Here is a 20,815-nt window from a genome sequence, read left to right as displayed (position 1 = left end):
ATTACTTGCTTTCAAGTGATATTTCTCCTGTAATTCTTAAAACGAGAGAAAAATCCCCTTCTCGTAAAGATCTCCCACCTTTTTAATTCCTGAGCTTTTCCAATGTGCAAACGCCTTATCTAAAGCAGACAGTTTAAACGAAGGATTATTAGCGATTGGTAAAAGGAGAGAGAAATTTATCAGTTTTAGGTTTGATTTCAACTGTTTCCAAATGCGTAGGGTACTATATTATCGGATTTTGCTCATACATTGATTTATTCAGATGTGTTGGAGAAAGAAGAATCGCGCCTACATTAAAAGGCAAACAATCTTCCCTCTCCATTTTTAACCAGTTTACCTGTTGGCAGCAGTTTATGTGATTAAAAACCGGAGAGACCCTTGAGACCCTGACAGTACATTAAAACAAATAGGGCGAAATGGCTGTGAAATATCACTGACAGACAATATTAAGGGACAATTCAAAGACATTTTATAAATATATTAGCAGCAAGAGGGCAACCAAGGGAAGAGTAACAGTTCGTTCTTTGAGGAACAAAGGGGTAATCTGTTTGTAGAGCCAGGGGTGCTAGCAAATTTTAAGATAAATACTTATCTCAATTCACTCAAATAGAGAAAATGGTAGATTAAGTGTTCAGGGAGAGGGCTATTGATATTGATAAACATGTTAATCTTAAGAAGCTGGAATTGTTGGACATCTTGGAGTAAGTAAAGATGAATAATTCCCGAATATCAGATGAAGTTATCCCAGACTATGAAAAGCAAGGATGTAGATTAGTGTATCTTCACTGCCACAGGTGAGCTACAAAAGTATTAGAGGACAGTAGATATGGTTCCTTTATTGACAAAGGACAGCGTGAATTGCCAGGTAATTACAGACCATTGAGTCTTACAATTGTCATAGAGAAATATATAAATTATAAAGTACAGGATATATCTTTGCCTGGCATGATGGTGATTGATTATGGTAGTCAGGATTGATTTGTAGGAAATTCTGCGTCTCTAATTTGATTAAAAAAAAAATATATATAACCAAGGATATTGAGGAGGTGTCGTCTTCATAGACTTAAGTAAAGCCTTTGACAAGTTCCTGCATGGTAGGTTGGTCCAAAAGGTTAGAGCTCATGGGATTCGGGATATATTAGCAAATTGCACCCAAAATTGCCCTAATAACAGGAGGCAGTGGTGTTGGAGAATTACTTTTCTGATTGGAGGAATTGACCTGTGGGTTTAGTACAAAGATTGGCGCTGGGACCTTTGTTTATGATGTATAGCAATTACTTGGATGTGACTGTAGAAGGTAAGATTAGTAAGTTTGGAGATGACATGAAACTTTGTAGTGGTGTAGATGGTGAGTGGAATTGTCTTGGGCTACAGAATGATACTGATCAGCCAGAAAGTTGGATGGAGCACTGGCAGATGGAATTTAATCCTGGCAAACTCAAAGTGATGCATTCTGAAAGGTTAAAGGGCCTGTCCCACTTATGCGACTTTTCAGCAACTGTCTTCGACCTTCAAGCTCGAGGGTACAGTCGGCTTTCCTTGGTTCTGAAAACTCCAATGGCTGCCCTCGACTGTCTGTAACTACATGGCGATCCCACTCCACTGCACTACGAGTTCAAAAGAACCATGCCAGCCAATTTTTACTCGCGGAAAATTTTTCAGCATGCTGAAAAATTTTCCTTGACCAAACTGAGGCTGCGACTATGCAGGAACTTCTCTCGAGCACGAAGGAGAGTTACAGACCTCCTAGGACCATGTGTCGACCATGCTGCGAGTTTATGGCGAGCGCAAGCTCTTCTAAACTCACAAATTAGGTTGCCATAGTGGGACAGGCCCTTAAATGACAGGGGTCTAAGGAATGTGGATGAACAAAGGGACTTTGGGGTACGTCCACAGATGCCCAAACTGCCAGCATAAGTAATTAGGGTGGTGAAGATAGCATGCGAGATGCTTGCCCTCATCATGAAGAGCAGGGAAATTGTGTTATAACATTATAAAACATTGCTTAAGCCTACATTTAAGTTTTAGACGTGCAGCTTGGAAACGGCCCCTTCAGTCCACCGAATCCACATTAACCACGAATCACCTATTCACACTGGAGACATTTGTTCAAATGTTTGGAATTTAGGTTGTTCATTATTCTCACGTGTACCGAGGTACAGTGAAATGCTTTGTTACGCATGCTATCCAATCAAATCAGATAATACAATACATAAATAAATACAATCAAGCTAAATTCAAATACAATAGGAAAAGTGAAGAAAATGTTTCAGAGCGCAGGGTAAAGTTCTCAGCATTGTAGCACGATTCCAGAGATGAAGCCCAATGTCCACAATGAGTTAGAAGAGAATCAGAATGTTTCTAAGGTTATGGAAGGAAAGAGTATGGAAAGAATGGTTTGGAAGCCTGATAACAGGAGAATAAAACTGTATCTGTGTCTGGTGTGGTGCAGTTTCAAGCTTCCGTATCTTCTGCCCGCTGGTGGTGAGGAGAAGAAACACCCAGCGTGGGAATTCTTTGATTATGTTTTACCTGCTTTCTTTCTGAAGTGGCTTGAAATGTATACGGAGTCATTGGTGGGGGGGGACAGGTTATGTGAGTGGCTGGGCTATTCCATAGCTCTCTGCTGTTTGTTGCGGTCTTGGGCCGAGTTGTTCCCAAACTGAGCTGCGGTACATTTCAACAGTATGCTTTCTGTGGTGCTTCTGTATAGGTTTGTAACAATTATTGGAGACATGCTGAATTTCCTGTCTCCCTTGGAAGCCGCGGCACTGGTTTACCACCTTGTAAGGATGTGATTTCCTCCAAAGAGGATGCCGTCACTGATTTACTACAGCTGCTCTTAGTGCCTGATTGCTCTCCTGTCGCATGTTTCTGTGAATAATTTGGTTACAAACAATTCTTGGAAATGAAATCCTTTCATAAACCGGGTACTGCCAGTGCAAACACTTTATTTACAGCAAAATTACTGCCAAAACATGCCTGATGTATGAACCACCATTTGCAAAGTTGTAAACCTTATTAAACTGACCACTCAATTCATTTGGGTTTCGGCCTGAAACGTTGCCTATTTCCTTCGCTCCATAGATGCTGCTGCACCCGCTGAGTTTCTCCTGCTTTTTTGTGTACACTCAATTCATTGGTTGATTTGTCCAATATGAAGAAATGTTATTTGGCATCAACAACTTGTGTTTAACGTAAAAATCAAAGGCCTTCTCAGTAATTTTTGGGGAAATTTGCTAAACCAGGAAAATGTCTTTTCTTGACGAATTGCGCTTTCTCAGTTTTGTGTTTTCTTTTGGCCTTCACGCAATTTGCCCAATATTTTGACAGACATAACTAAGAAATCCAATAAGGCATGCATTTAGTAACAGCATCGCAGAGATAGGGTGGCGAAGAAGGCTTTTGATGCATTGGGCTTCATGTGTAAAGTTGGGAAGTTGTGCTATAGTTGCACAAGATGTTGGTGAAGCCACATTTGGATTACTGTGTTCTCATGATTAAGGTGAGAGAGGCAATATTTATACAAATCTACTGAGCCATGTTTTCACTCGGAAGGTGGTAGGTATATGGACCGAGCTGCCAGTGGGGCTATTTGAGGCAAATGGTAGGTTTGCACAAGACTGGGTTGCATTGATGGGAGGGAAATTAAGGTGTGGCTGATTCTATTTGGTTTTCAATGGGCTTTTTAGTCTTTGGTCATTTGAATACTGGAAATTATAAAAAAATTAAATTTCATTTATCTTTTCTGTTTACAGTCCAAAAGCAGGTCTCTCAATAAAAACTTTGAAAAAGGACGTTGAGCGAAAGTCTCGGCACTTACTTATAGACCTTCCGTTGCCACCTGAACTTCCAGGATCTGAATTATCCCCACCAACAACTCCTGAAGAGAAAAAAGCGATTGTTCCATCACAAATTAAAAAGAGACCCAAGTAAGTGAGAATTTTAGTTTTGTTTTGAGGATCTGAAGTTTCTATGTATATTGGTCATTCTGCATATTTTCATAATATGCAGTCTGCCACAGACTTGCAATTTTATCTTTCAATATAACGTCTGAGTAATTTAGCACTCTATTGGAGTGCTGTTGGAGAAAATTGTCAGGTGGGATCCTTAATAAAGGTGTGAATAATTGTAATGCTGTCACTGGAGTTTTCATAAAGCATTGGTGTTGAGAAACTGTATAAAAGAGTTGAATATTTCAATATATTAGAGATGTTCAATTTTTCATCTGTGTTAATTTTCTTAGGAATCAAGGCTTTTGGTTTGATGACATTGATTAAATTAGGCCACTAATGGGATGAATTGTGCATTTTAGTAAGGGGGCGATATGTATAAAGATTTATTGATATACTTGATTTTGTTTTCTTGTTGAGGATGGCAGCACCTGTATGTTGATTTGGACCTGGAGCTCAAATTTGGAACTCTTTACAGGATAACACTGGAGGAGTAGCAAATGTGATTTGTGGTTGTGTAAACACCAATGATTTTCAACCAAAATTATGGACCTGCAAGTATCTGGTGGCAGTTAATGTCTCTAATTAAATGTTTTCCTTTGATAGAAATGTGTATGAATTAATTGCGAGTAAACTTTGTTCCAATTTTTATAATTTTTGTTCTTTTAAAATAAGTGTTTATCCTCTACCGACATGAAGCTACAGGAAATGTGGTGTCGGTGGAAATGTCGAATGTGGAGTGTGCTCTGGACAGTCCAAGTGCCTCGGATTGTTTGAGATCATTTATCATGCCTGAGGACATTACACCAGCACTTCCTCATTGAGTCTTCGTCAGCTGCTTTGCCGGCTACCATCACGACTTTTATCATATATGTAAAAAGGAAATTAGTATCTATTCACAATCCTCAGTAAGTTAAGTGTGGGAAGGAACTGCAGATGCTAGTTTACACCGAAGATAGACACAAAGTACTGGAGTGACTCAGCGTGACAGGCAGCGTCTTTGGAAAGAAGGAATGGGTGACATTTTGGGTGGAGACTTTTCAGACCCAAAACATCACCCATTCCTTCTCTGTAGATAAGCTGTCTGTCTGGCTGAATTACTCCAGCATTTAGTCTATTCTCAAGAAGTTTAACATTTTAACTCGGTGATTCTGAAAAACACCCGGTCCCTGGCTGACAAGGAGGAAAGCTTTACATGTCACCCAGGCAATAAGTTTCCGCAAAGTCTTTAAACAGCCATTGAAGCACAGAAAATAGGTGCAGGAGGAGGCCATTCGACCCTTCGAGCCAGCACCGCCATTCATTGTGATCATGGCTGATCGTCCCCTATCAATAACCCGTGCCTGCATTCTCCCCATAACCCTTGATTCCAGTAGCCCCTAGAGCTCTATCTAACTCTCTCTTAAATCCATCCAGTGACCACCGAGGTTCTCTTTCTATCCTTTCATCTTAAGATGTGTTTTGACAAAGCTTAATTGGACATACCATTTCAATTAAGTTGTTGCAAATGCAAGACAAGGTTATGTGTGACTTTTGGTTCATCCTAAGCTTTTTTGATCACTTCTATATTTGTCTGCCTTATTGAACACTGACTTTTGATTGCTCCTTTTGAAGCAGCTAATCTATTTCTGGAGCAAAAAATGAATTGGGTCTCTTGCCTGCCTCCATGGCTGGGATACCTGATTGAAATTCCTTTTTTTAGCTGCATTGTTATTTTCAGTTTGCGTTGCATCAGAAATTGTTGGTACTGATGATGAGCAGCGTCGTTACATTTTTAATAATAAAGCAGTAACTTCATGTCATTGCAGCATACTTTCCTGAATTTTATATTAATTCCAAATGTGCATGGCACGATCCAACAGTGTCTACTGATTCCTGAGAGGAGAGAGAACCATGGGCTCTTTCCTCTCACCAGCTGTTGCTTCTTCCTGTTGGCCATCACTTTGTCTGCTCCACCGCCTCCCATTTCCACCTCCACCCAGTCTTCACCCTCCCGTTGCTTTATCCACTCCCAGCTCCCCCATCCTCTGGAGTCACTGACATATTCTAAGGTGGAAGGGGAGGAGGCAGTGAAGGTGCGGGCGGAGGAGTGGACAAAGCAATGGGTGGAGGAGGCAGCAGCGGTGGAGGGGAGAGAGTCCAAAGCAGCAGCTGATGAGAGTGGAGGGAGCTCGCACTGTTGTGCCCTGAAGAAAGCGCTAACAGCCAGGGGCAATAACTTGAGCCGCAACAATAGTTGCTTCAACTGGATGGTGCACAAACTGGTGAAGAATGGCTCGCTGGTACAGACCAGCGCCATCGACACTTAGTTTTAAGGTGGAAGGACACTGGAGTAACTCATTAGGTCCGGCAGCATCTCTGGAGAACATGAATGTTTCAAGTCAGGCCTCTTCTTCAGACTGATTCAGACCTACTGAGTTACTGCAGCACTTTGTGTCATTTTATGTATTAACAAGTATCTACAGTTCTTTGTTTCTACCTAATTTTAAGGTGATTCTGATTTGCATAAGGGTTTTGCGGCATGTAACCCTTGCGTAAGTCGGTGAGTGGCTGTATTAATTTTGCTCATTTGTTAGATGCTAATTAAAAAAATTATAACCAAGATTATTTATTTTTAGAATTTGTGGTCCTCGACATGGTGAGACGGAAGTAACGGAAATCGACTGGGGAAAACGTTGTGTAGACAAATTTGATATTATTGGAATAATTGGGGAAGGAACATATGGACAAGTTTACAAAGCTAAGGATAAAGATGCAGGTAAATTGTTATTTATTGGACTGGCATAGTTTGTGAAACTTTAGAAAATGTGTTCATATTAAAGAGAGAAGTAGGTTTAACATTTTAGGTTACTGATCTTTTGTCACAAACCTTGTCTTTCAACATATAATGCCTGCTCTAATTTTCACTGCACATTCTTTTGGATAGATCAGTCAGGGGTTTTTACTGGGTTTTATAACCAGAAAAGTAATTTGCCATTATTCATTTCCTTTTGATGTTCTTATGGGCTGGATATTCAGTCTTAATTAGGTGACCCTTAAATGTCATAATCCAAATTATGCTTTATCCTCTGCCAGGACTTACTGGTGTCTTCCCCCATGGTTTTTTCCTCAATCAAGAGCAAATAATCTACAAAGCTTCTGCCTATTCCAGTCTGCATTAGGCAAATTGTAGAATGTAGCGTAGGTTTAAATGTCCTTCCTGTATTTTGTATTGGTCTGCAAGAAGTGAAGAGCATCCTGTTGATGTGAAACAAAGTGTGGAGCTTATTACAGAGAACCAAATGCACAGCTTGGTCCGGGGGGGAGAGAGAGAGGGGGGGGGGGGGGGGGGGGGAGGGAGGGAGGAGGAGGAGGGAGATATGTTGTTATTGTGAATCCGACCTCCTCAAGCCCCCAAACCACCATTCCCCATTGGCATCGTTGATTCTGTGACATAATTTTCTTTCACTCAAGGTTTCTGAGGTACATAATTATTGTGCTGTCGCTGAACTATCTATTGTATTTCCCGATATCCACAACAGATTGAATGGCATGAAGAACAATAAATTGATCTTTTCACAAAACTGTATTGCCTTTGCCTGATAATCTTGAGGTTTTTTAATTGCCCTGCTACAGCATCTGTAATGACGCATGTATTTTCCAACGACAAATGTTATGCTTAGCTCCCCTGCTTTGTCTCTCTTTGAACAAAGGTGTAACCATTACTATATTACAGTCTAATAAAACAGTTCCTTATTCTAGGGAAAGTTGAGAGTTAAAACTAATGCATTAAATATCTCAGCCACTTAAGAGAGCAGGATGAGGTCCATCGAGACTCGGACTGTTGTCAGTCAGCAGCGTTAACAATTTGCCTGGTACTATTGCCTATGGGACTGTATTTTCCATTGTTGTTCTTCCCTCCCAATTTCTAATTTTATTATTTCTGAGGTTTCCTGTATCAACCATGGTGAAGGCTTTTAATTTGCTTCCCTTTTTGTCATTATTAGTTCCCCGGACTCACTTTCTGAAGGACAACTTTCATTATCTGTTTTACAAGTCCACTTATAATTAAGGGATGTAAACGAAAAATAGATTTCTGCTTTATTTTTACAGCAATAGTGGTTTTGACTATGAATACTTTTTTCTACCAATTTCAACACCAATTCTATCATTTGTGGTGTTTAAAAAGCATCTCAGTATCCTTTTAATTCCTTCAACCAATGAAATATAATAGCATGCAACATCTATCTAGCCTGGAATATATAAAAGTAGTTAGAGGCACACCTTGTCGACCATGATATTATAACCGGCTTAATGATTTATCTTCGTAGGATGCTGCTGTGATAATGATTCCATTAAATTACTATTCTTATTTTTCTACCTTTTATCAGATGTTCATCTTTGTTCCTTGCAAACTTTTTCTTTTATTTCTCTTAGTACTATTTAGTACTACTGCCTTTCTGTGTCTGTTTGAATAATTTTAAATGTTTTTGTCAGCTACTACAAAGATCAAAAACCTTTGATACTAGTGAGCTGCCAATGGGTTCTTTCAAAGCATTGTATAAGAATGCCGTTACATTAGTAGCGATGTTTGTTGCCGGTTGTCAACATCTCTGAGGAAATAGTTCTGGTCCTTTTCGAAATGCAGATGCTGTGATTTAATACTTGCATGCTTGTTTTCAGGTGAAATGGTTGCTTTGAAGAAAGTCCGCTTGGATAATGAAAAAGAGGGCTTTCCGATAACTGCTATTCGAGAAATTAAGATACTAAGGCAGTTACAACACTCGAGCATCATAAATATGAAAGAAATTGTGACAGATAAGGAAGATGCATTGGATTTTAAAAAAGATAAAGGTATCATGCTCCATTAGAAATAATTCTGAAGCAGTTAGAACACCTTGAATCTCTCAATTGAAATGCATTGTAACAGACTGAACGTAATAAAGTTTCGTGTGACGAGCCATAAATTGTGTTGCAGGCAGTGAACAATTTCATAAACTTGGGCACATGGGTAATTAACACTTTGATTTACAAAATTTAAAGTTGTGTTATTCACCAATACAGGTTTTGTAGGATTTTGACCAACATGTATATTTCACCTTGGGCACTAAATTATACCATTTGAAGTTCTTTGGATTTGGTTACAAGAAGAACTATTGTTAGAAGGGAGGAGGAGCTTAGTTCGCTATTATATTGTACATTCTCTTTTCTCAGTTCGGTACATTTTTCCACCTCAAAATGTATCCAGCTCCCTGTTGAAATAATTGTTAAATCTATTTGCATCATCCTATCTAGGCCATATTCCAGATCAAACAATCATTACATTAATTCCTTTCCCTCAAATTTGCAGCTATTTTAGATCATCTAATGATTACTGATTCATTTGGCAATGGAACATCGTCCTTATTTATTGTTTCATGATTTTTCATGTTTTCTTTTCTCTACCCTTTCCCCTTATTTAATGTTTTAACCACCCTTACTCTCTCGAAAAGCAGTATTCCTTGTCTCTTGCTGTAATTGAAGTTTTTCCACGTTAAATGACAATCGGTGATCACGTTTTCATTCTCATTAATGGCTTTGGCATCTTTCTAAAATTCACCCAGAACTGAAGGCCTTCTTCAAATTGAGATTAAATTAGATTGAGGTTAAATGTAAATTTATTTGTTAAATGTAAATTCCTAGATTTTATACTGTTAATACCACAACATTTTCATAGTACTGATGTCTGGGCAACTAGCAAATAGTTGCTGAGTAAAAGTGTGACATTGATTAAATCGCTTTCATGTAACAAAAATTGAAATAATATGGTCAAATCCTCCGCTTTCCTCTTTTCTGCCCTGCCACGTACAATAAGTAATATCTGGATTGTTCTATTTTAGATATGACCCAGTCTGTCTTAGTTTTGTTCAACATCTCTGCCAACTTCTGTTTTTTTTTATTGCGATTTTTATTTAGTAGGAGTACCATCTTTAATGAATATGGATGTAAAGTATTAATTTGTGTAGGAATGAACTGCAGATGCTGGTTTAAACCGAAGATAGACACAAAAGCTGGAGTAACTCAGCGGGGGACACAGCATCTGTTGTTTACCTTTCCCCTGACTCTTCCGAAGAAGGGTCTCGACCTGAAATATCGCCTATTCCATTTCTCCAGAGAAGCTGTCCAAAGTATTAATTTAATGCCTCCATTCAAGGCTCTTGCGCCCACACGGCCATATTTTTTTGCAACCATAATTTTGGCCCCCTTTTGACCTCTCTTTTACTGTTTATATATTTCTAAAAGGCTGATGATACCGGTTTATTATCTAGCAATCTGTTTCATATTCTCTCTCCCTTTCCCTTATCCTTTCTCAATTCTCCAGATCATCTCTGAATTAAGAGCCAAGTACACCATAAATAATTGTCTTTCCTTGTTTTTTAATCAAAAAAGAATATAATAGCCATTTCCCATGATGGGAGTGTGTTTAGCTCCTCTTTGATCGCAGTAAGTGATCAGAATCTGACCGTGCTTCCTAACAATATATTCTACTTAATCTCTCCTAGGTGCATTTTACTTGGTGTTTGAATATATGGACCATGACTTAATGGGACTGTTAGAATCAGGACTGGTGCATTTTACTGAAAACCACATCAAATCTTTTATGAGACAACTAATGGAAGGTCTGGACTACTGCCATAAGAAAAACTTTTTGCATCGTGACATCAAGTGCTCCAATATTTTACTTAATAACAGGTATTTTTATTTTTGGATCAGTAACTCAATCATCACAGATCTAAAATGATATGCTAGCAAATTAACAAAATTGGACAATCCTCAGTTTTGAGACCTTTGATTTTATTACGTTGAATCTGCTGTAAAATGCCATTCATCAGCCTCTCCTAAAGCATTGCGTACTGAAGGATAATGGACTAGGCTTTTAAAACTGGTCTTGTATGTAAACGCTACGAAACATGAAGGCCCAGGAAAGACTTGCAGGTGGGTAAACCTGTGGGTCTGCTCTTGCTAAACTCTACACGGAGTCTACCAGCAAGGGCAGGTTTGAGGTGGAAATTGTTACTTGGGCATTGCACAGGATTCCAGGTCCCATTAATTTCAATGATAGTGGTATTGTACAAATTTAGGAGGCAAATGGAAGGCAAGGATCTAAAACTATTTTGTTTTAGATCTTAACTATTTAAGTGATTTTCTATTTTTAATATGCTATTCAATATTTTGGCTTTATTTTATTTCATTACTTTTTGGTGACAGCTTTTTGGGAGAAGCTATCTGGCAGGGGTTTCTCTGGCCATTTGGAGGCCCAGTTGCCACCTGTACCTTGTTACCATCATCCAGTATACGATTTGGGTAGGGAGCTTCAGCATGATCAATCCTTTTTGTAGTGTAAAAAACTGAGAACATCAAGCAAGTTATAGTATTCTAGAAAGTAGTGCAGTGGGACATGCCATACACATTGAAAGTGCAGACATTTGTTCTCATTTAATAGTTCCTAGATGGCATGCCACAATTTGGTAGATTCCAGAATCTTCCCAGTGACTGTTTTGATTTTTCACGTAATTAGTTGCTTTGCTAACAAATATTGGGCCAATGACTGAGTGATCCTAAACTTAAGTCGCAAATAAAGATCACTTAATATTCATCCTTGAGTGACATCTGTTTCTTTAAAATTAGAAATAATGGGTGCTGTTGCCACCACCATTTGAGAAATTAAACTAATACAGTAACTCTGTTGTAATAAACCACATTGTGGGGGAGGGGGGTTGTGGTGTCTGTTTTTGCCGGTTATCTGCTATAACGTGAGAATTATTGATTATCTGCTATAACTGAGAAAAGTATTATTGAATATAGTTGAAACGTGCAACTGCGCATGTTGGTTAATACACACAAGGAAGCAGAGTGCTGGAGTAACTCAGCGAGTCGGGCAGGATTCCTGGAGAACATGGATAGGTGATGTCGGGACCCTTCAGACTGATACAGCCTGCTGAGTTACTCCAGAGCTTTGTGCAGTTTCACCTTAAAACTGTGAGGCGATGCTGTTGGTCTGCACCTGTGGGCCCTTCTTCGCCGGCTGCAGCACCGCCCGGTTGAAGCGACTGTTGTTGCAGCTCACGTTGTAGCCTCTGGCAATGACAGTAGAGTGGGTAGAAGAGGGAGTGGACAGAGTGACGGGAGGTGGTGGGGGTGAACCAAGAGATGGGCTGACAGGAAGAAGCAGCAGCTGATAGGAGGGGAGGGAGCCCCTGGTGACCGAGCGCTTCCTGTTGTTGGCAGCAGCCTGAATAAAGTGTTGTCCCCAGGAGCTACAATGTGAGCCGCAGCAACAGCTGTGTTAACCGGACCGTACGGTGGGTGAAGAATTGCCCGCAGGTGCACCTTGCAAGCCGTGGGCAGCGCCGGAAGCCAGGGCCTTAAGATGCTAGGGAGGCGGTGTGAGCTGGGGGTGGAGTCGGCAGGTTCATCTACCATGACCAAAATCAGCTATCAAGGGGTCTATTACACCGGGGGTTTATTCTATAGAATATACATACACACATAGTCCAAAAATGTAGCTAGTGAAAAATAAATAAAACATTGCTGGAATTACTTCACAAAAGCAGAAAATGCTAGAAATGCAAACATGTCTGTCTGCCCAAATAATGAAGAATTGATGTATGCAGTAGTGTGCGAAGCAGGATAAAATGTCAGAAATATAAGAAAAGCATTATTTTACTTTCCCTACTGCTTTCTTTAATTAATTACTTTTGAAATGTGTCACTGTGCCAAAATAAATGTACATTATTCAAATTTTGAATAAAATCTTCTTTTCCACCAGGGGACAGATTAAACTTGCTGATTTTGGGCTCGCTCGACTTTACAATTCGGAAGAAAGGTATGTAGCATTTTAAAATATAATATGTACTAGTGACTTTAATATTGGGCCTTCTGAAAGAAGCTTTCTCCCATTCAATTCAATTATGACTGAAGTTATTTCAACTCCAATCTTTGCTCCTGAATTTTGTCACTTAACGAAAATTTATTTTGAACAGCAGTTCAATGTATATGGATTATTTTGTGACCTACATAATTCTGGAGGATTAGAACCATTGTATCCTCTGTTGAAACCATAAAATATAGGTCTCCATGCCAGGAGATTTTTCAAATTTGCATTCTTTTTTTCTAAGACTTCTAAGACTGTCAATGTAAATTAATTTTATTAATTTCTTTACATTTTTGGATTTTTGATTCTTGGGTTTTATAATAAAGATGTGATTAATATCTGCTGACTATCTCTTCTGTCCATTATTCCCATTATATTTTCTCCTCTGCCATGAAGAACCTGTTAATTTTAAGTATAGGAAGGAACAGCGGATGTTGGTTTAAACCGAAGATAGATACAAAATGCTGGAGTAACTTAGTGGGACTGACATCATTGCAGGATGGAAGGAATGGGTGATGTTTCGGGATGAGCCCCTTCTCAGGTCTCGAGTCGGAGGAGAGGGAGATACAGAGATAAGGAAGTGTAAAGTGTGAAAATGAGACTTCAGAGGGGGTTAAAATCAAAGAAAATGTAGAATAGGTGATTGTTAGCTAGGAGAAGATATCAACAAATCCGATTAAATGTAATCAGCGATGGTCAGACTGGTCGGAGACTGTGAAGGGGGTGGGATAGAGAGGGAAAACAAGGGTTACTTGAAATTAGACACTCCGACAATGGAGTAGGCCCAGGACAGAAAGGTCAATGAGGGAATGGGAGGTGGAGTCAAATTTAGAAACCAGATCAGGTAGGTTTAGGAGGACTGAGCGGAGATGTTCAGTGACACGATTGCCGAGCTTGCGCTTGGTCTCACTTGCAGATACAGTAGATAAGATGGATGAGGTTCAAGTGAACCACTGCCTCACCTGAAAAGACTGTCAAGGTCCTTGGACGGAGTCGAGGGAGGAGCTAGAGGGACAGGTGTTGTATCTCCTGTGGTTGCAGGGGAAAGTACCTGGGATGGGGTGGTTTAGGTGGGAAGGGACGAGTTAATCAGGGAGTTGCAGAGGGAGCGGTCTCTGCGGGAAGGGGTAGAGATGGGAAGATGTGGCTTGTGGTGGGAAATTGCTAACCACTTTTAGAATCCTCTCAGGTGCTGACTCCAGATAATTCCCTGGTTTGGAATGGCATTACAATCTGAGCAACACGTGCTTTAATTTTGAGGGGTGGAGGATGGTACGAGATGTAATTGCTCAATTTTTCTCTGAATTAATTTTGTTTTGTACTGTGAAATATCAGCATTATTTTATCCTTTGCCATTATAATACAAAAAATGGGTAGGCTGCTGTTGAGGCTGATGTTCTATAAGATATATTAAACTCTTATTTTCAAAATTCTACAGTTCCTTAACTGAGATTTAAGTTCTCAGTTCTTTAGAATTTGGAGGTTCTGATTCATTTTCTATTTGTTAATTGCAGTCGCCCTTACACAAATAAAGTTATTACCCTCTGGTATCGGCCACCTGAACTCTTGCTTGGAGAAGAACGATATACACCAGCTATAGACGTGTGGAGTTGTGGGTAGGCACTTTATTTAACACTACCAGGAAAGTTGTATAGAAAAGCATTTTCTTGTCATATAAATGAACAAAAGCATGTTGATGTTTAGAACTATTTTTATTTTGTACAGGTGTATTCTGGGTGAGTTGTTTACTAAAAAGCCAATCTTCCAAGCAAACCAAGAACTAGCTCAGCTGGAATTGATCAGGTAGGTGTTGATATTCAACTGTGCTGTGAAAATTAATCTTCACATTATTTGCAATTATGCCTGTTTTTGCCATGAATTAACCCCTAGAATGTAGTGAAGTTATTTGGGAGAAAATTATTTTAAAATAATGATAATCACAATGGGCTAATATTTAATGTATATAATATTTATCTATTGAAACTTGCAAACCTTAAAAGTGAATCATATTTACATTAACCTGATTTGTTCCATGTTCATTCATGGGCCTGATTATTTGAAAAGAATGGTTCTTTGTACTGTTTCCTTATTGCTGAAAAAATCTAGGCTTGGAGTCCAATTTGTTTGCAGTCAGTCAAATCTAAAACTCGGGCATCCATGTTTTGGGTGAGGTGGTCCATTCCACATGGTCCATTAAAATAAACTAAATTGGCGTTTTGCACACTGATTTCATGCTTGCACCATTAGGCTTACTACTTACTATTCCATTTGGTAGTCATCATGTTATTGTGAATGGACTCAATGCTAAGGGCAAAACTACATTTCTCATTTTGTTCTTTTCTTACAGACCTGGGGTTGATAATGTTTGACTTTATCGGAATGCAAGTATTGATTTAGAAGTGCCAAGTGTGCTTTATATTTAGGTCCCTATGTCTTCCGTATCTGCTAAAGAATTAAGATGGTGTGCAAAATGCAAGCTATCCACAATTACAGATGCTTGTGTTCAAGATACAATAAAATTGTTGCCTTAATATGAAAACTTGTTAGTTTAGTCTCTGGTTCATGTAATTCATTGGTTCTTTAGAACAACAAATGGTTGACAAATATAGACACCATTTTTCTGAACTGGACAGCAAAAGAATTGCGGGATGTTGAAAACCTGAAACCTGTTTGGTTTCTTCAGTGTAGAGGAGACCACCCAATTCAATACACTAAATTTGAAGATATTCAAGTGAATTACAACTTCACTTTGAAGGACTGTTTGGGTCTCTGGGTGGTGAGGAAAGAGCTAAAAGTCCATCATCTATGGCCACGTAGAAAGTTGCTCTGAATACAACAGGATTTTGATTACTCAAACAATAAAGCCGTACGGTAGGTCCAGGAGACCAGATTCACCCAGTTAGATGTTGAATGCATCTCAGCATTGCTCGGAGTAAATTTGGTCTGATTGTTGATGAATGTTGTGGACCAGAGGAATCTGGCAATGTTTAATGCTCGTCCTTTTTATGATCTCTGCTTGACAGTTGACTAGAGCAAAAAACACAAGGTAAAACTGCTTTAATGGTGCTTTAAGCAAATTGTGTGAATATCTCTAGAAAATAGGATGACCTTCTAAACAGTAATGACCTAAGAAAGTATGTAGCATCACCTCAACCTACCAGAATATAATGACCATGTACATAATTTTTTACAGTATTCCCCCTCAATGAAATCTTGGCAGGATTTATCTAGGAACGACAAATCCAGTGAAAGCATTATTTACAGGAGAGTATTGCTGCATGGCTGAATGCCAGGTATAATCAATTACTTGTTCTGCAACTGTCCCTGTTCACATAACAATCAGAAGAGGCAACAGTAAATGAAAATCAGAGCTGCAGATGCTGGAAATCTGAAACGGCCAGAAAATGTTGGAAAAAACTCTATGGGTCATGCAGTGCCAAAAGAGCACCTGTGGAAAGAAAAAGTGTTTCAGTTCTGTGACTGGTTGTCTGACGAGAACGCCCCCGTTTCACCTCCTAGGATTTTCTCTTTGTCGTTGACATGGTCAAGAGCTATTTGTAGCGAATAGGTTTTCATGGTCTATATTTTTAAAGGTTTCAACTGTTAAGTCAAGGTCTCTGGCCGTAGATGGCAGTCAACGTATGATACACCAAAGGAACTGGTCATAGATGTGGCTACCGCTGTATACGGTGTGTCAGCCATGTTCAAGCAACGGGGGTGACATTGTATTTACCACTGAGAACAAATGTTTGGATCCAGCAAAATTTGACTGAATATAATTTGCATTTTTGGATGCGCAAGGTGAGGAGACATAATGAGATAATGTAATAATGTGCTGGGAAAAAAATTGTGCTTCATCCAGTAACTTGTTTTTCTGACAGCCGAATCTGCGGTAGCCCATGTCCGGCAGTGTGGCCTGATGTGATTAAACTACCATATTTCCACACAATGAAGCCAAAGAAGCAGTATCGTAGAAGGTTAAGAGAAGAATATTCTTTGTAAGTATGTTACTGAAAACTGGTTTGAAACACTGGGGCCGGTTGAAATTGGTTTTTTTTTCCCCCAATTTTGGTGCAAACCTATATTCTAGTGTGTTCAAATTTTTTTCTTTCAATAGGCAAAATAAGGATGTTAGAGTTTGAATATAAGTTTTTGTTATTAAATCAGGATAAGGAAATGCCAAATTTCAAGCTTACGAATTGGTTTAAAAGATTAATAATGAAAATTTGTGTTTTTTGATGGCTGAATTTATTACTGGGTGAAGATGATTACTATAACAAGGGAGGACATGGCCATTTCCCTCGCTATATTAACAAAAAATGGTTCACTTTGGGTCCTATTAAGCTGCAAACTATACCACAAGTTGTAAGGAACTGGCTCAATTACCTTAACAGAAAATGGGAATGGGTTGTGGGTTGGGATTAGAAAGTCTACGGATGGTAAGATATTAATGCTGACAAGAAATTTGTACACAATACTCCCAAGTGTGGTTGAATTTGTGTTTTATAAAGTGAAAACACAATATCCCAACTCTTGTATTTTAGACCATTGAAGGCAAGCACGTTATATACTAGCTTCACCCCATCTACTTATGTTGGACTTCAAATACATCATTTTGATGCATGAATCACAAATTTCAGATTGCCTTGTTAAATTGCAATACCTCAAAGACAAATTGAACAGGATGATGATATGCAAGTGACAGTGGCATGTCCCTCAATTTAAGAACAATTTTGAACAAACCAAATAATGAAAACATCTGAACTGTTACTTAGAAGCAAGTCTAAAGCTCAGATCTGCAGGTTTCATCTATTGTCTCCCATGTTCTTGCAGATCAATACAATCCCAGTCAACTTCAGTTGACCCCTGATTTCACTAAGTGGTCTTTCACTAAGCTGAAGAATTTAGACTTTTTCCCCTCTCACAACTCATGAGTGGCATGCTACAATAATCAGCCAGAAAAATTATACGCTACATTACAAAATATATTTAATCTTTACTGAGGACTACCGTACACTTGCGCAACATAACCTATTGTGCAACAGAAGCAAAATAGCTCATTGCAATTTTCAAAATTTTACTAATTAAATGCCATAAGTGATAGGAGCAGAATTAGGCTATTCGGCCCATCAAGTCTGTTCCGCCATTCAATCATGGCTGACTCCTGACACCCATACTAATCAAGAATCTATCTCTGCCTTAAAAATATCCATTGACTTGGCCTCCACATCCTCCTGTGGCAAAGAATTCCTCAGATTCATCACCCTCTGACTAAAGAATTTCCTCCTCATCTCCTTCCTAAAGGTACATCCTATAATTCTGAGACTATGACCTCTAGTCCCAGACTCTCCCACTAATGGAAACGTCCTCTTCGCATCCACTATATCCATCTTTTCACTATTCAGTAAGTTTCAATGAGGGCTTCAAAGTTTCAAATGCACATTTCTTATGGAGTAGAGGTAAGGGCCTGTCCCACTTTCCCGAGTTTCTCACGAATTCTCTCGTTTTCCCCTCGATTCAAACTCGGAGTTGCCAGCCGTAGGTACTCGGGGCTATTTGTTTTACTCGTAGACATTTTTCAACATGCTGAAAAACGTCCCCACTTACCTGATGCCCCGAGCACCCACGGCTGGCATTACGAGCCGCTACAAAATATCTACGAACTCCTATCGCCTCCTACGGACTCGCTACAGACATTCCCCAAAGAGCCATCTCACCCACATAAGGTGCAAACATGTTTGTAATGTATGAATCAAGGAGAAAACTCAGGAGAATTCGTGAGTAACTTGGGAAAGTGAGACAGGGTCTTTACAATCAGCAAATTACTAAGTGTTAAACTATTAGATTCCTATTTCAACATGCAAATTATAATGTTTCAAATTAATCTTCTCTGTTATTAACGTTAAATAAAAAAATAATATTTAACAATATTTTCAATTGTGTGGTAATGTTCTGTGTCAACCCTAAAGAACCATCTCACCCTCATAAGGTGCAAACATGTTTGTAATGTATGTTTATGTACAAGCTTTTGGTGGCATGACAAGTTAAGATGGCTTCTCAAGGTAAACAAAATCCTTGGCTTCCTAATCGAGGAATAAAGTCCAGAACAAATGAGATTACCCGAACATTGATTAGTTCTTAGTTGGGATTAATTTAGTCATTTCTGGAGAACACACTTGAGAAACAAACGAAAGCCTGGAAGCAGTTGGATACTATAATCTTGTAGTCAGATAATTCAAAACGCTGCAAAGGGGGAACCAATCCTATAGCTATTCATATTAGATGGTGGTTTGTTTAAAAAAAAAAGAAAGCAAATGTCATTAAATATTGCAAAATTATTATAATAGTCTCATACAGCATGGAAGCAGGTCCTTCAGCCCAACTTGCCCATGCTGATCAAGCCCCACCTAATTCCACCTGCCCATGTTTGGCCCGTATCCCTCAAACTTTCCAGGCCATGCACCTATCCAAATGTCTTTTGAATGTTAGAGTAGCTTCCTCAACTACCTCCTCTGATCGCTTGTTCCATATACCAACTTTCCTCTGTATGGAAAAAGTTCCCCTCCATTTCCAGCGAAATCCTTGCCCTCTCATGGTAAGCCTATGCCCACTGGTCATGAATCCCCTACTCTGTGTAAAAGTCTGCATATCTAGCCTATTTATTCCCATCATGATCTTATAAACTTCTACAGTGCCCTCCATAATGTTTAGGTCAAAGACCCATCATTTATTTATTTGGCTCTGTACTCCACAATTTGAGATTTGTAATAGAAAAAAATCACATGTGGTTCAATGTGCACTTCAACCACGTGATTTTTTTTTTTTCTATTACAAATCTCAAATTGTGGAGTACGGAGGCAAATAAAGAAATGATGGGTCTTTGTCCCAAACATTATGGAGGGCACTGTATAAGATTGTGTAATTTTGTGTTTCACTAATGGTTAAATCAATATAAATGTTCAGTAGAACCCATTTAAAAATTGTATTGTAAGATAAATTTGAGGCATAAATGTTACTGGTTGATCATCAAAATGCCTCCAGTACCTCAGAATTCGAACTAAAAAGAATAGATGTCAAACCAAGGAAAACAATGGTGGATGATGACAAAAAGATGGGCTTTGAGTGTCCTAGCCACTAAGGACCATGGCGCCGATTCCAGAAAATAATTTTTGATACTGCATTTCACTTGTCACACTAATCAGTAGATCAGCAAACATATGATTGCTCTCCTGGAGCCAAACACAAAGCTAAGATGTTTTTTCCTTGAATAAGAATGGGTGAAATACAAAAGATGCCTTTAATAAGAGGTGGGGAGAAAATTCTGCTTGGCTGTCTGCTATAAATGTTGTCTTGTGGCTTAAGTATCTAGAATAGTGGATTAAAACCTTAGATTAAATTCTGGTTTAAAAGCCACAGCGTAGGCAGGCAGGATCAAGAAAATTATCCATTGTTGCTTGAGGGGAAGTAATTTATTTTATACAGGGAATTTTTGCGGCTAACTTTCCTCCCCCCCCCCCCCCCCTAGTAGCAGCTTGTTTCATTTTCCAAAGCATAAAATACATAAGCCATGACATTGCGCTGAAACTAAGCCAGTGTACTGTGTACAGTTTTGGTCACCCGACCTCAACGATGTGATGACATTGGAAGGTATTCAGAAGCGTATATTACAAAGGCTGAAGAATTATCATTCTGCCGGAAGATTGGATAGGCTGCAGTTGTTTCCTGTGGAACAAAGGAAAATGAATGATGACTTGTGAAACCTAGAAATCTAAACGGGTTATCATAAATATTTTCCTTGAAGGTCAATGATCTTTAATGGCATGGGCAGTAGGCTAAATGTCAGTGCTATAAATTTCTGATTTTATGAAGGACATGATCTCAAGCTGAAATATTTTCTACCCATAGAGCAACAGTTCTTTAGTTGACACTTTTTAATTATGTCTCTTTTCAATTGTGAAACTTCAAGCAG

General features: G+C 39.0%; 1 protein-coding gene across 1 annotated transcript in view; it reads left to right on the top strand.

Moving 5' to 3' along the window:
* Positions 1–20,815, top strand: part of cdk13 (cyclin-dependent kinase 13) — a 53,416-nt gene that overhangs the window by 13,205 nt on the left and 19,396 nt on the right. The window contains 8 exon segments of the mRNA XM_055633827.1: positions 3,759–3,932; positions 6,572–6,711; positions 8,616–8,786; positions 10,475–10,664; positions 12,742–12,798; positions 14,361–14,462; positions 14,572–14,649; positions 16,728–16,844. Coding sequence (XP_055489802.1) covers positions 3,759–3,932; positions 6,572–6,711; positions 8,616–8,786; positions 10,475–10,664; positions 12,742–12,798; positions 14,361–14,462; positions 14,572–14,649; positions 16,728–16,844 — 1,029 coding nt within the window.

The sequence above is a fragment of the Leucoraja erinacea genome, chromosome 4 (genome assembly GCF_028641065.1).
Source record: "Leucoraja erinacea ecotype New England chromosome 4, Leri_hhj_1, whole genome shotgun sequence".
Lineage (NCBI taxonomy): Eukaryota > Metazoa > Chordata > Chondrichthyes > Rajiformes > Rajidae > Leucoraja > Leucoraja erinaceus.
The sequence above is the reverse complement of the archived record's forward strand: the minus strand, read 5'-3'. Positions and strand labels throughout refer to the sequence as shown.